The 15,568-nt window shown below is 39.1% G+C and overlaps 1 protein-coding gene across 3 annotated transcripts in view; it reads left to right on the top strand.

Annotated features, from left to right (window-relative positions):
- The window catches only part of LOC311279721 (tight junction-associated protein 1-like), a 111,998-nt gene extending 107,729 nt beyond the window's left edge, over nt 1-4,269 (top strand). For all 3 annotated transcript variants that reach the window (XM_084391404.1, XM_084391406.1, XM_084391405.1), the window contains one exon: nt 773-4,269. In XM_084391404.1, the coding sequence (XP_084247530.1) occupies nt 773-2,209 (1,437 nt within the window). In that variant the 3' untranslated portion in view covers nt 2,210-4,269. The remainder of the gene's footprint in view (nt 1-772) is intronic.
- The last annotated feature ends 11,299 nt before the right edge of the window (nt 4,270-15,568 follow it).

The following is a 15,568-nucleotide window of genomic DNA, read 5'->3' as shown; positions in this document are numbered from 1 at the left end:
CCTTCTGTTATTTCAAACCTATCCCAAACTTACTCTCTTGGAACACAGACAAAAAGTTGTATGGACTATTTGATTGTACTTTATTGTCCTTTTTGGATCTTGACTTTCCCTAATCACTGCTGCTTCTATTGTATGGGGAAAACAGTGTAAACATTCTTACATTTCTACTTTTGTCTTTTTCGTAAGATATATGCAGTCATATTTTAAGGACTTTGGTTGGTCCTTAAAAATCACAAGAAACTGAATTGGCCCTGTTCATCTATTCAAAATGAGGCCATTTGAATGCCTGTAAGTCAGGTCACCTTTATTTATATAACGCTTTTTACAATACAAATGGTTTCAAAGCAGCTTTACAGTGATAACAGGAAAATAATGCAACAAAGTTTGTTTGTGCTGTACAGCAGATCTAGACGAAAATAGCATCATAGTCCAGCTTAAGTAAGTTCAGTGATGGTTCATTTATGTTGTAAAAATATACATAGAGCCGCTCTGGAGCAAACAGTGATGTCATCATCCAGTTCATTTCAGTTCTCATATAATGGTGTCAATGCAGACAGATCAATAATATTGTTGAATATATTAACACTAAGCAAGCCAAAAGCCAAAGTAACAATAAAGTTCTTATTATCCAGGCTTTTTTTTTCAGATTAGTTTAAATCTTTTTATGTGTAACATATATTGTGTAAAACTGGTTGAAAACGATACTGCTGGAAAATGATCCCTTGTCACGCTGGTTTGTCTGTGTGTTTATTATTTCTATAATGTTTTGCAGTTGCCATATGAGCTACAGGACATGGTGAACAAGCACATGAAGAGCAGCTTGCCTAACAAGACTCAGGGCTCTCAGGGAGCTCAAGCCCAGGATCCTGACACTCTGAGCCTGACTCCCGCAGACGTGGTGCCCACTTCGGTGATCGCTCGAGTTCTTGAGAAGCCCGAGCCCCTGGTGCTCAACTCAGCCCAGTCAAGCAGCAGTGCAGGTCGGCCAGTGGCCGAGGATGTATTCGTGCACGTGGACATGACAGGACCACAAGATAATGGTGGAGGGCATGAGAATGGTGGTCCTCTTCATGCGAGGCCTCCTGCGGGTGCTGGTTCTGATCAACAGCATGTAAACGGCATGTGTCGAAGCCAGGGTTGCCTAGATGGTCCGGCAGGAGAAGATGGGGCCGCCCCCTCTTTTGAGAAGTTGAATCCTTACCCAGCTCCTCCACCACCAAACCCGCTCTACCCTGGTCGCAAAGTTATTGAGTTCACTTCAGATGACAAAGTCAAGATCCCCAAGAACAGCCCACTTCCCAACTGCACCTATGCTACACGTCAGGCCATTTCTCTGAGTCTTGTACAGAACGAAGAGGAGGCTGCTGACCGCCAGCGCACCGTTCCCAATAGCCCTGCTGTATCTGATGGGGGTTGGCGGTCGGGGACCTCCTCATCTTCCGGCGGAGGACTTGCCTCTCACCAGCGCACACCTCCGCAGATGGATGCTACGGACACCCTCTCCAGTCATTCGAGCCCCTTTAGCAGCCCCCCTCAGCCGCCTAGTGCTTTTGCCAGTTCTGGTAGTTCTGAGGAGGATCTATTGGCAAACTGGCAGCGCATGTTTGTAGAAAAAATGGCACCGTCTACAGACGGCTCCCTTGTCAACCGTACATCCTTCAGCAGTGAGACGGTGAAAGATCTCCAAAGTCGTCACAATGGGAAATCAGGAGACGGTGCTCTGAGAGGTGCTTACTCTGACGGCGAAGAGGGTTCCTCGGCCCAGAGCTGGACAGCAAGTAGAGAGTCCAGTTTGGATACTGACACCAGCAGCATGGCGGACCTCCGGGCAAAGAAGACACAATATGGAGGTGAATTTTCCCAGGAAGAGGGTGAACACCTACTGATGGCTCTTGATCCACTTGACAATGATGGTGCCAGTGGAGACACCATGGTCACCATTGAGAGCAGTCCAGTTTCTGCTGAGCATCAAGAGTTCGCTGAAGATGCGGGATCAGCAGGGAGTTCAGCTGAGGAACGAGATATCCTTCCCCAGGACTTACCTGTCATTGGCTCAAAGGTCGTAGCTGCCCTTGAGGATTTTACAGACAAGCCGCCTCGGACTGGCTCCACACGACCTCTGAAGAGTCCCAAGAGGATGGGAGTTCATCACTTGCACCGTAAAGACAGCCTTACCAGAGCGCAAGAGCATGGAAACTTGCTGGACTGAGACTTCCAGGCTTATTTTTCTCTTTTTCGTTTTGCTTTTTTTTTTTTTTACCTTGAGTGCTCTTTGTCTTACTAGCAATCACTAGTCATAGCAGCACACGACGAGTGGAAGGGATCGAATCAGCCTTGCTGTAGTTATCCCAGATCATGCTGCTGAGGCATCATTGTAACTCTTCTGTCCTCTCTTTGAGGCATGGATCTCTCTTATCTGTTGAACCTATGGGATTGATGGATCAGTGGTAAAGTACCGACTGCAACTTCAATTACTCCGGCTAGTGAGTGGACAGTGCTTCAGGGATCGTACAAGAATGTCATAGTTTGATTTAAGGTGATTTTCACCAGTCTGAGACTTGCTTCTGCTTGATGTGACATGATTGAATGGGCAACAGCAGGACACATAGCCATACAATCACACTTTTGTAAGGGAAAGAGTCCTTCAGAGGCGACGAGATTGAGCAGCATTAGGATTGAACCCTGTGGCACTGTGCAGACATGGATGTTTTGACTTTTACTTTTGCCCTCGGGTGAGAGTTTTCTAGCCAGATAAGGATATCTATCCAGTATCCCAGTAACAATCCCTTTGTTGTGGGAAATGGGATAGTACCAAATGGCCACAGATACCACTGTGTCAGGCATTCTGCTGGTTGAAGCAGGTTAAATGTAATCTATGGGACTCTCTTGTCAATTTTCAGTGCCTAACCCTTGCTCTGACAGAGGGGGCTCTTCATCACCCTTTAAAAGAACATCTTGTTCCTTTAGTTTGCTTTTAGTCACCATAAACTGAGAGGATCCTTCACCTCAAGTTTTCAGTTACCTCTCGTCATTGATCTACCACTGTATTTCAACATCCAACCTAAGGACAGTTTTTGTACTTTAATAAACAACATGTCTTATGAAAGGATTTTGATGTATTCGGTATATATGTTTCAATGATGGATATACTTCCTGATTTTCATTCTGACCTGTTTTGTTTGACTAATGGTATTTAAAACTGATTATGATTTCAAGTAAATATTTAGAGTTAGGTTTTTTTTGTGTATTTATTTGTCTTTTGCTGGTCTAAAGTGTCCCATTTCTCCCCTCAAATCAGTTAAGCACTGGCGGAAGTGTACAAGAAGTGCACAGGTTACTAAATCCTGTCGTAAAATGAAATGAGATGGTGTACAATCTCGTACAATATTACACTTTACTTATTACACTGCATGGAAATGCAAACCAAACAGTGCAGTATCTGGCATTTTAATGATTTAATCTGGAAAAAGATTTCATCTTTTTTCAAAGGCCAGTAAAATATTTTGCAATTAAGGCTGAAACATTTGGATGTGTCATTGGTTTTTCATGTCCTCCAATTTAGAGGTGTATAAATGCGTCCTCTCGCTATTGATGGCACAAATTGCCATTCAGAGGGAATATTAATATATAAAAAACAAAAAAAAAACCTATGCATTATAGTACTGTTTAAAAACACCACAAAACCCTGAACCATAGCAAAGCATTCTGTCTGTAATGATGACTTTACTGACTTTGAAATGCAGAATGTTGCATATAATAGACCGAAAGAAAACCAGTGAGTTAAAAAGCAGAGATTTCAGCCAGAAAGCATGCCTTTGTTTGTTAGAATGGCACTGACACAAACACGTTGCTTTGTTTTTGAAACCCTAATTTCAAGCCATGTTTTAATCTTAATGAATGTAATCATCTTTTATGTAGCATCCATTTTCTTTGGTTCCTTATTATTCGTTAACTAATTATACTGCTGTATTTTAAGGGGAATGTACATCCCGCCATCATTTAGTGTGTTTTTCTGTGTTTTTGTGTGTGTGGAAATCTGAATTCTCTTGATTTATGGATGATCAGTCTGTCCAGCAGATACTTTCTACAAGTTATTATTTTCTGTTCTGTGTGTTCGGTCATTTCATTTCAAGCCTCGTTCAGATAGCATTTTAACATTTATCAGCTTTTCTCAAAGAGTTTCAGATGCGACCACTACAAGCATCCTCGTTCTTTTGTTTTGATGAATATATTTTAGAGACGATTAAAACTCTGTGTTGCCTTTTTTAAGTGCTGCTTGCTTTGTGTTCTTTTTATTTAGGCCTACAAGTTTATAGTCTCTTGACCAGTCAATATCCCACCCTGGGTCTCAAGTGCTGTACGCCATGCAGTGTTGTACTTTTAAAAAATCTGTGTATTTTTTAAGTAATTGGACACAGAATACTGACTGACTCGAGACATTACCCCACTGGTGATATGCAACAGTGTTCTTCATGTTTAAGAGTATGTTGAGCACTTTTGATTTTTAGGTTTGTCTTTTATTTCCGTACATATCAGCCAGTCAGAATGTACAGCAGCATGTATTACATTTTAACAGTATTACTGGAAAGATGTCAGACTTTTGTAGAATGCTTGCTGTATATATTCAGTCACCGTGACTTTGACATGTTCCTGGATCAACATATTTAATCTTAAAGGAGTAGTTCACTTCAGAATAAAAATGTCCTGATAATTTTCAGGAATCCCCACATCATCCAAGATATTTATGTCTTTCTTCAGTCAAAAAGAAATTAAGGTTTTTGAGGAAAACAATCCAGGATTTTTCTCCATATAGCGGACTTCAATGGGGTCCAACGGGTTGAAGGTCCAAAATGCAGCTTCAAAGTCTCGACACGATCCCAGCCGAGGTTCTTATAGCTGTGATGCGCCACACATTACGTAATCACGTTGAAAGGTACCAACCTAGTGTTTACAAAGCGAACCTGCAAAGAATAAGTCAAACGGCATTTACAAAATTAATAAAAGGTAAAACAACGATGTTCCGCCTACATTTTCCGCCTGACCTATCCAACGTCAGTGATGCGTGAAGTCGTGGACGTGCAAGACGAGCATTTGTGGTTAAAAAGTATATATGATTTCATTTTATTTTAGAAAATAACTGATGGTTTGGCTAGATAAGACTCTTATTCCTCGGCTAGGATCGTGTAGAGACTTTGAAGCTGCACTGAAACTACAATTTGGACCCCATTGAAGTCCACTATATGGAGAAAAATCCTGTAATGTTTTCCTCAAAAACCTTAATTTCTTTTCGACTGAAGAAAGAAAGACGTGAATATCTTGGATGACGTGGGGGGGGGGTGAGTAAATGATCAGGAAAGTATAATTCTGAAGTGAACTAATCCTTTAACCCTATACTCAAAAACCTGTGGGAAATGATAGATGATTTAATACGATTGTAAGCCTAAACTTGACGTGAACTGTAAACTTGTCCCTAAAATGAGATTGGTTGATTGAAATGTTGATCCAGGAACATGTTGCTCTTGGTGAAATCACGTTCACCGTATATTCACCTCATAGCTGGTCTGCCACAGCACTCCTGGCCTTGAAGAACGCAGCTATACGTTCCTCAGTGAAGGGCAGAATGAAGGGCTCCCAAGTCCACACTTACTCTTCTTGTCTTCATTATGTAGTTATCAATCTTGCTTCGCAATATATGGGAGTACCACTAATAGCCCATGATTAATTGAAGTGTAACTACCGACCATGCTGAATAATTAATATTTTATCATGTTCTAAAATAGTTCTGTGATGCTTTAAAGAGACAGAGTACAGTCTGTCAGGTTCTTGCATGTGGAAATGGACGCCCTTAAATAATTCAGTCTCATCAGATGTTCCACTGCAGGCCCCAGGTTGTGCAAATAAATACAAAAAAAGACGTGACAGGATGCGTCTAATACACCGAGTGTATAATTAGGCCTTTATCCTCTGCTCTCATGCAACTTTAATGACTCAAATTTAATTGCACGCATACGTGTTATTTAATACAAGGTGACCCTCAGGCATGCTGTGCGCAAGTCATGCAAAATCTTTACCGAGAAATCTTAAGAATGAACAAAAAACGAGTCAAGGTTATCTTCCAACCAACACTCCAGTCCCGCTTCTATCCAACGCTGACGTCTCAGTGATGGAAAAACATATTTGATTCACGTTATCTTCCCTTTAACCTTCAAGACGGTGCGGGATCTGCACACCTTTTCCTTTGATCTGATGTATGAACGTTTTTATTCATCAGTAGACCAACTTTCATGTAACCATCAACAAGATTTAAAATGTCAAGCTGACGCTAAAGTTTCTCATTGGCCACTTCTAAGGCCTGGTTTAAGCATTGGTTCAACAAGCTCTCAAAAGCTATGGAACGACTATTCTCCATCCAATCAATTCCTCATAGATAAAATAAAGTTCTGCCCCACATTTTGAGATTTGAATATCCCGTTTCACTCAGAAATGTTTAACATTACGAAAGCAAGCTCTTTTAGTTGTGCTTCGTGTTGTTGTGGAGTCCTTGCGTAATTTAACACTTGACTCAGAAATCCGGACACTGTTTTGTTTTCTTTGCTGTTTGTGCTTGCTTTAATTTAATTCTTGTGTTGTTTGGGACATTTAAGGTCTGTGAAACTCCAAATCTTACTGTCCCGATGCTTTAACATGGTGGGGAAATCTCCCATGATTGTGAGGGGATATTCTAAGGGTGCAAAAAACAATTTCGTGTTGATGGTGTTGACTCCCACAATCTCAGATGTGTGTGATTTTTACCGTCTGTCTTCTGAACTCTTCGGGCAGATTTCTGGTGCATATGCTCCACATACCTTGTCTACTGGTCTTGTATGTGTGTAACTGTAGCAACATGGTGCTTTTTTTCCCCCTCCCTTGCCATGCAGTTCCTCCATGCCTGAGTTTATTTAGAATTTTACTCGATCAGGTCGTGTAGATGTACCATGCGCAGATTATTTTTCCCCTGAAACAAAAAACATGCTTATGACTGGACTGATTTTATTTTCTGAATTTGTAAACTGATGTATATTTTAAAACAAATAAAGCTATTTTAAACAATGGGTTTGGAACTGTGCACACTTTGGCAGCTGTGGTTCATGGATGTGTGTTTTCGGGTGCGACGTCACTCTCAGCTGAGCCGGTGTAGGACTGCCCACTGCTGGTCATGAGGGTCCAGTGCTGATTAACGCACATAGCAACAGTGTGCGAACAAACCTTCAGTGGAATTGTCAAACAATTACAAGCACTAATTAGGGTCAGTAAAGCATATCAACAGAGCTGACAAGAATTATCTGGTGTTTTGTCTGACAGATTCCAGCATGACTGCATAAATTAACACCTTGAGACTTTAAAAAGCAGCATCATAAAAAAAAAAAAAGAGGGTCCCACTTTATATTAAGTGCCTTTAACTACTATGTAGGTCTACTGACATTTAAATTAATCATTTGACACAATGTACTTATGTACATAATTTTTTTTTTTACATTATACTTACATTTAACAAAAAATCTGCATATTCACCAATTCCTATAATAATTCATTTAACACGGTAACACTTTATTTTTTGTCCCTTTTGAACATTCTGTTGACTATAAGTAACTTTGCAACTACATGTCAACTAACTCTCATTAGAGTATTACTGTCTGCTTAATATCTGCTAACTCTTTATTATGATGCTCCTCCAACAGACATTCTATTGACTAAGTAACTACATGTCAACTTATTTTAACTCTAACCCTACCAGTCTACTAATACTCTAATAACACACTTATGAGAGTTAGTAGACATGCAGGTACAATGTTACTTATAGTCAACAGAATGTGTTAAAGGGACCATCAAAATACAGAACCTGAATTTTCAACCACTTGTGGATAAAACCACATGAGAAATGTCTGGATGGACCTTGCTTCTTTAATCCCTTGTTGGTCACATTAATCTAGTTAAAATGGTTATCGTGGCCCAAATTCCTTTATCTTTTTCAAAATATTCCAATTTGTATTAATGAGTCTTTTCTTTTTTTTACTACACTTTAAAAAAAAGATGCTGGGTTGTTTCAGCCCATGTTTGGGTCAAATATGGACAAACCCAATAGTTAGGTTAAATTTTTTTTTGACAATTTTAAACCAATGATTGGGATTCTCCATATTTGACCCAAACGTGGGCTGAAACAACACAGGATTTTTTTAGAGTGTAAATTTGATGGCACTTTGCGTTCATTTCTATGGGGAAACAAGCTTCTCAAAAAAAAAAAAAAAGAAATCTTCACCTTCTTAAATTTAAAGGAGGCCTTGCGCTTCCTGACTTATTACTGGGCTTGTAATGTTAATCAGATTCTCGACTGGAACAGCTCGATCCACGCTGAAACCAGCCTCTTGGGCTCTCACAGAGATTGCATCATCCAAAGGTACTTAGTATTCTGTTATTTGCTCTCAGCTTCCTTTTAGCTCTTACTAAAATCTCCAATAATCCACTTGTCAATATAGCTCTATTAAAGTCTGGGTGCAATTCAGGAAACCTTTCAGTTTGCAAAGAGCTTTTATCCACACACCCCTTTGGAAGAGTCCTTTTGGCTCCATCTTGCTTTGATCCTGCATTCCTCATTTGGTCAGTCAATGGACTCGTTACGCTTAAAGACGCGTATGGGGTCTTTACATCTTTATCATTTTTGTCTACTAAATACAATCTGCCCAGTAGTCATTCGATTTGTGTTTTTCAGGTTAGACACTTTGTTCAAAAGTTGTTTCCACACTTTGTCACTCGCCCTTCTGAAATCCCCCTTGATCAATTTCTCACCTTGAATGCAGGTCAGAAACATTTCATTTCAGTTATTTATAACTTAAGTACCCTTAAGACCCTACTGTTTCCCTTAAAGTGTCTTGGGAGCAGGACTTGAGTTTCTGTTACTGATGAACGATGGAGTGGCGTCCTGAATCTTGTTCACTCTTCATCCGTATGTTCCAGTGTAAGACGCTCCACGAGCCCATCTTACGAATGCCCGATTGGCCAAATTATTTCCAGATAGGAGTGATGCCTGTGATCGTTGTGAGCAGTCTCCTGATGATCACCTTCATATGTTTTGTAGCTGTCCCTTCTGGCAGACTTTTGATCAAACGTTTTTGATACGGTCTTAACACAGACCTGGACCCCGACCCACTGACAGCCCTCTTCAACATGTCCTTGACACCCGACTTATCTGCCTCATCTCGCCGGGTTATCACTGTTACTACAGTTTCAGCTAGATGAGCCATTCTTCTTAAATGGAAACACGTTTCCCCCATATCATACGATAGGTGGATCCAAGAAATCTGTTATTGTATTAGACTTGAGAAGTTAAGATGTTCACTTGCTGGATCCCTCAAATTTTTTCACAAGACTTCAAAACCTTTCTTAGACAACATTAAAGATTTGCTGTGTTCTCCTAATGTTAGTGGGGATGCGCTATAATGAAATTTCTAGCAACAACTAATGGAATAAGAAAAGATTCATATTGGAGAATTGTTTTTTAATTTTTTTCTGATTGCTTTTTTTTTCTTTACTTCTCCCCTACCTTGAATGTAGGGTGTGAGTTACTGGTTCTGTGTTAATTTGGTAGTTTGAATGGGGAGGGAGGGCTGGAAGGAGCCATTTAATTCGAGATAATCTGTAAAAAAATATATATATGTTTAACAAATGTACAGTTGTGTGTTGTCTTGTTAAATACCAATAAAAAAGATTTTGGAAAAAAACCCTGCGTATAATTATATATGTAATTAAAGTAGATTTATGATAAATTTTAAACAAATATCTGCAAAAAAATAACATTCTTAGAAGTCTTTTAAAATAATCACTGTATGGCAAAACAGCCCAAAACCCCCAAAAGTGTAGCACTTAATCAGTGTATGTAGTGGCAAACAGTTTGACAGTAACATAGTTGACAAGCTCACCAGGAAAAACATCTCTTTCTTTTGTAATATCAAAATGGTGTTTAATGATTAAAGTCCCCCTGTAGTCAATAATCCCTTAACACTCGCCATTGATCACCAAAATGACATATTTAAAAAAAAATTCCTGTGAAAAAACAACTTCATGCCTTAAAATAGCTCTACACCCTTGTTTCATTTAGTATACGCAGAAGCATGAATATGCAAATTAGCCCCGCATCCAATCACTCACACCAGCGCCGAGACTTGGTTGGCCACAGTAAACTTTATAATATGTAAGTTGATAAACATCCTGCGATGCACTTACCGCCTCAGATTCGCCCGTTCTAATGACGGACAGAACACTTAAAAGTCCTGTAGTCAGTAATTGTATCCCTTAAAACTCATCTTTGATCACCAGAATGAGATATTTAAAATATTCCTTATGACTTCATGCCTTAAAGCAGTGGTTCTCAACTCCAGTCCTCGGGACCCACTGCTCTGCACATTTTGTATGTCTCCCTTATTTAACACACCTGAATCAGATCATCAGATCATCAGCTCATTAGGAGAGACTCCATGAACTGAACTGAGTGTGTCAGATAAGAGAGACATACAAAATGTGCAGAGCAGTGTGTCATGAGGACTGGAGTTGAGAACCACTGCCTTAAAGGTATAGCGGAGGATTTTCTTTTTTCCGGGTGGATCATCAAGACTATTGGTCCTCCTAAGTGTCAATCATTCTGGTGATATGTTTACGTAAGGCCGTCGTACGTGCTCGTGCACACGATTCACACGATGGCGTGCGCTCAAAACACAGGTTGGGCTTCCCACTGATGCCTCAGTCGCGAAGTTTCTACTCGACAGGTAAAGTTTGGCATGCTATTTGGAGAAATCCATTTAAAATCACTGCTAGTAAAAGTTAATGTAAGCTATGATTAGCTCGTGCATGCTCTCTCGTGCACACGTTTAATAGGCGTTCCCTCTCGGGAGCAGGTAGAGTGTTGCGCATGTGCATTTTTTCAAAAAGTGGAGAGGGCGGTTCTTTTCTAAAATTCGGGAAAATCCTCCGCTATACCTTTAAAATAGCTTTAATGTAACTCTACACACCCTTGCCTCATTTCGAATATGCGGTTCTATGAATATGCAAATGAGCTCCGCCTCCACTCACTCACAGCAGCTCAGAGATCCACTCATTGACGATCACACATTGATCTGATTGGTTACAAGGTAGTTTGTGGCGTCAGAAACACCAGCGACTTTCAAACCGCGTTCTTGAGACTGTCTTTGGTTCACTGCAGTTTTAAGGAGAAAATACTCAGCAATGGTTTGTCTTGAAGCCTATTAAAAACACCACATAGACATATAAACAACATTAAAAGCTTAATTTTCACCACAGGAGGACTTGCTTGCTTCGCAACTAGCAGATACGTTACACTGATCAAATATATAAACTGAAACCATTAGTTGTTTTATTGAGAAAGCATTTGTTTTCACACTTTATTGCTGATGTGAAATGGACCCTAAATTATAGTACGATTCTACTATTTTTGCTCTGCCAATGAAAAAGCGTCTTCGAACAACACACAGTTGAAGCTGAGGTGTTTTTGAACGAAATCGGTTGAATTCATGATTCAATGTCTAATGAAAGATGTCCTACTCGTCAGCATCCACTGGCGTGTCATGTAACCTGCAGAAAGACTCGAGATAATTCCAGACATTTTGTCCACTGACTCAGATCTCATTTCAGTCCCATCCAGTTTCTTATATAGTTTTTAGACTAATGAGCATTTCATCATGCAGAATCCTTTAGCATACTCCTGTCAGTGAAGAGGATTCATTACTGCATTACCCACTGGAAAATTGGCCTTCCATTTGTCTCAGTTCTTTAGCAGCTCGGTAGATTGATCGGAGGCCGTTCATTAATTATAGACAATGATCTCCTTCCTTATTATTTGGCTTTCCTGGCAGCCGCTGTATGAGAGAGGAGATAGGCACGACTACGCTGGGTGTCCGTTTCCGCATTCGATCCCTGGCCGGAAATAGAGAGCTGCTCAGTCAAAGTCATGGAAGGGAACATTAGATGTCATAGTGCGTGAAAACACATCTTATAAAGCCATGTTTTTCACTAAATTGAGGTCCCAATGAGGAAACAAGCTTATAAATCATACAGAATGAGTTTTTTTGAAAATGCAAAACCATTATGTCTATGGAGAGTCCCCACAAAGATAGTGAAACCGTGTGTGTGTGTGTGTGTGTGTGAGAAAACCTAACAATGCACAGACTGAAATGGAACACAGTTTGTGATTTAATAATTCATATTTTTGTTGGCAATATAAAATTAACTAACATTGCAATTATCATAATTTTAATAGTGAATCTGATTTAAAAATGAACGACTCGTAATCAAAACTGAATAAAATAAATACATTTTACTTGCTTTGAATTTTTTTTGTAAATAGTACTGTTTATTACTATGTATTGTTACACACACACACATAAACTGTGTGTATTTGTATGGTATTCCATATATATGTACGTGTGTGTGTGTGTGTATATATATGTATGTATACATATATATACACGTGCATGTATACATATATATACGTGTATGTATACATGTGTGTATATATATGTATAAACACACGTGTGTGTATATATGTATACATATACATATATATGTGTGCACACACACACATATACATATATATATGTATATCATACAAATACACACAGTGTTGTAAGATGATATGCTCTGGCCAGACTCAGACTCTTATCATAAAAGAAAAGGTGCTGTGTAAGTCTTGGCTGGAAGCTGCACAAAGCTTTTGAACTCCACATTACACAGGAACCCCTGCGCCGTGGATTCAATTACTGACTCAACACAAACGCTTTTAATACCCTTGTGCTATAACTGCATCTGAAATGCTCAAAAGCTTGATTTCCTAAGAAAAACGGCTCTCTAAAAACAGCAGGCTTTTAACACATCACACCGCTGTGCGGAAGAGAAAGTGCAGGTTAAAAATGCATGAAGCAAAAGGATCTGGGAATACTTAAATGTGGATCACAGTTGTTCTAAACGGTATAAACAACATAATCATCTTTGCGCAGGAGCCGCTGTAACAGTACCGAAGCACTGAGACGTGACGCCGATGTGACTGTAATGGTAATGTCTGCCTTTTTTCACTGCGCTACGCCACTTTTATGCTTGGATGTATTCCGAGTAGGAGTATCGTATTCACGCTGCACAACTGCCTGAATCCAAATGAAGGAGACTGTGAAAAGATGGTGACATCAAACAGCATTAGAGGACATCAGACACCACACCGAAGCTTCTGAAGCACACACACACACACACCTGTGTAATGGAAACAGACAGGTGTTCACTGGAGAGACAGGATCATACAACCTGTGCCAGCAATATATTTATGACAAATAATGTACAGTCATTGTACAATGGCAAGTCACTTATTACGTGGCTTTTCAACAAATAAATAAATACAGGAATTTATTTGAGTTAAAATTTTAATAATTTCACTTTATAATTGCTTTCACTAGAAAACAATCGACACCGGATGAGCGGACGTATTATGGCGAATATAGGAACAGTTAGGTTATAGAAGTAAAAACTTTAACGACACACCTACATATTTCTGAGGTTGTTCATTTATTCCATATGCTTATGTTGCCATCAACCACTTATTTTTTTAAATAATCACATTTAACAGCTGAATTTGTGGTGAAAATCGACATTACCCATGATAGTGTTGGATAAGTTACTCTAAAAAAAAGTAATTAAATAAAACAGTATAATGCATAAATTATTCTTAAAGTCCCGCTGTGGTGAAAATGAAGCTTTTAATGTTGTTTATATGTCTATGTGGTGTTTTTAATATGCTTTAAAGGATTAGTTCACCTCAAAATGAAAATTGCCTGATAATTTACTCACCCCAATGCCATCCAAGATGTTCATGTCTTTCTTTCTTCAGTGGAAAAGAAATTACCTTTTTTGAGGAAAACATTTCAAGAGTTTTCTCCATACAAGTATGAGGCTTCAACGGTAACCAAATTGTTGAAGTCCAAATCAATGCCGTTTCAAAGGGCTCTGAAGTGCTTCAAAGGGCTCTGCACGATCCCAGCTGAGGAATGGGGTCTTATCTAGCGAAACGATCGGTCATTTTCCAAAAAATATCATTATATATATACTTTTAACCACAAATGCTCGTCTTGTACCATCTCTAAGATGTATTACGTCATCACGTTGGAAAGGTCACGATTTTTTTTAAAATAATAATAATAAATTAAAACAAAGATGTCAGACGATTTTGAAGTTGGAAGAGAAAATGAGATGAAATTTTTCGGGGATGACCGATCGTTTCGCTAGACAAGACCCCATTCCTCAGCTGGGATCGTGCAGAGCCCTTTGAAGCACTTCAGAGCCCTTTGAAACGGCATTGATTTGGACTTCAACAATTTGGTTACAGTTGAAGTCCATTGTATGGAGAAAAATCCTGAAATGTTTTCCTCAAAAAACTTAATTTCTTTTCCACTGAAGAAAGAAAGACATGCACATCTTGGATGGCATTGGGGTGAGTAAATTATCAGGAAATTTTCATTTTGAGGTGAACTAATCCTTTAAGACAAACCATTTATTTTCTCCTTTCAACTGCAGTGAACCAAAGACAGTCTCAAAAACGCGGTTTGAAATCGCTGGTGTTTCTGACGTCACAAACTACCTTGTAACCAATCAAACCAAATGTGTTTGAGTGAAGGTGGGGCTAATTTGCATATTCATAGAACCGTGTATACTAAATGAGGCAAGGGCGTAGAGTTACATTCAAGCTATTTTAAGGCATGAAGAATTTGTTTTTTTTCAAGGAACAAACATTTAAATATGTCATTTTGGTGATCAAATATGAGTTTTAAGGGATAAAATTATTGACTACAGGGGGACTTTAAATCCACTATTGTTTGATATAGAATATATGGTCTATCATTTTGCAATACACTTAAAATATATTGTTTCTATAAATCTAGTCAGCAACTTGAAATTAAGTTTTATATTGTCCATCTTTTTTTAATGTGATTGTCATTCGCAGTGATTGTAGTTTTTCCCTCATTAAAGACGTTAATTACAGTCTTGCGCCTTTGTCTGATTTTCAAATTATGGCTTTAATGAGGGGACGAACTAAAAGATGTTAACTGTGCACTTTGAAATAACACTTTTTTTTTTTATAGCAAAATATGCACATTAAGGAGATTGACTGGATTATTCACAGTGCTTCATGGTAGTTAAAGAGCTCTTTTGGCACCGTTTGTTTGTTTCAATTCTCTGATTTGGTAGAGATTTCTTTGCAGACTCATGGGTAATGTAGTTTTCCACCAGAAATTCTGCTCTTAAACACAATTAAATAGTGTGGGCTCGTACGCGTGAAATCCACATGTACCAGATGTGCCCCCGGATCTGGGCCGACACTATGTTGCCGTCTGGGATGTGTGATAACTAAACCATTCCACTGCAAATGATGGCCATTCAATACTAACCATGTATATCTCTTTAATGTAGTTCTTATCACAATATTTGAATTGTCGGGTCAGACACAACAAGAACAAACAAAACAAAATCAGAGGAAAAAGCA

Source organism: Rutilus rutilus (genome assembly GCF_951802725.1).
Source record: "Rutilus rutilus genome assembly, chromosome: 20".
NCBI classification, from domain to species: Eukaryota; Metazoa; Chordata; class Actinopteri; order Cypriniformes; family Leuciscidae; genus Rutilus; species Rutilus rutilus.
Note: the sequence above shows the minus strand (reverse complement) of the source record. Positions and strands in the feature narration are given on the sequence as shown.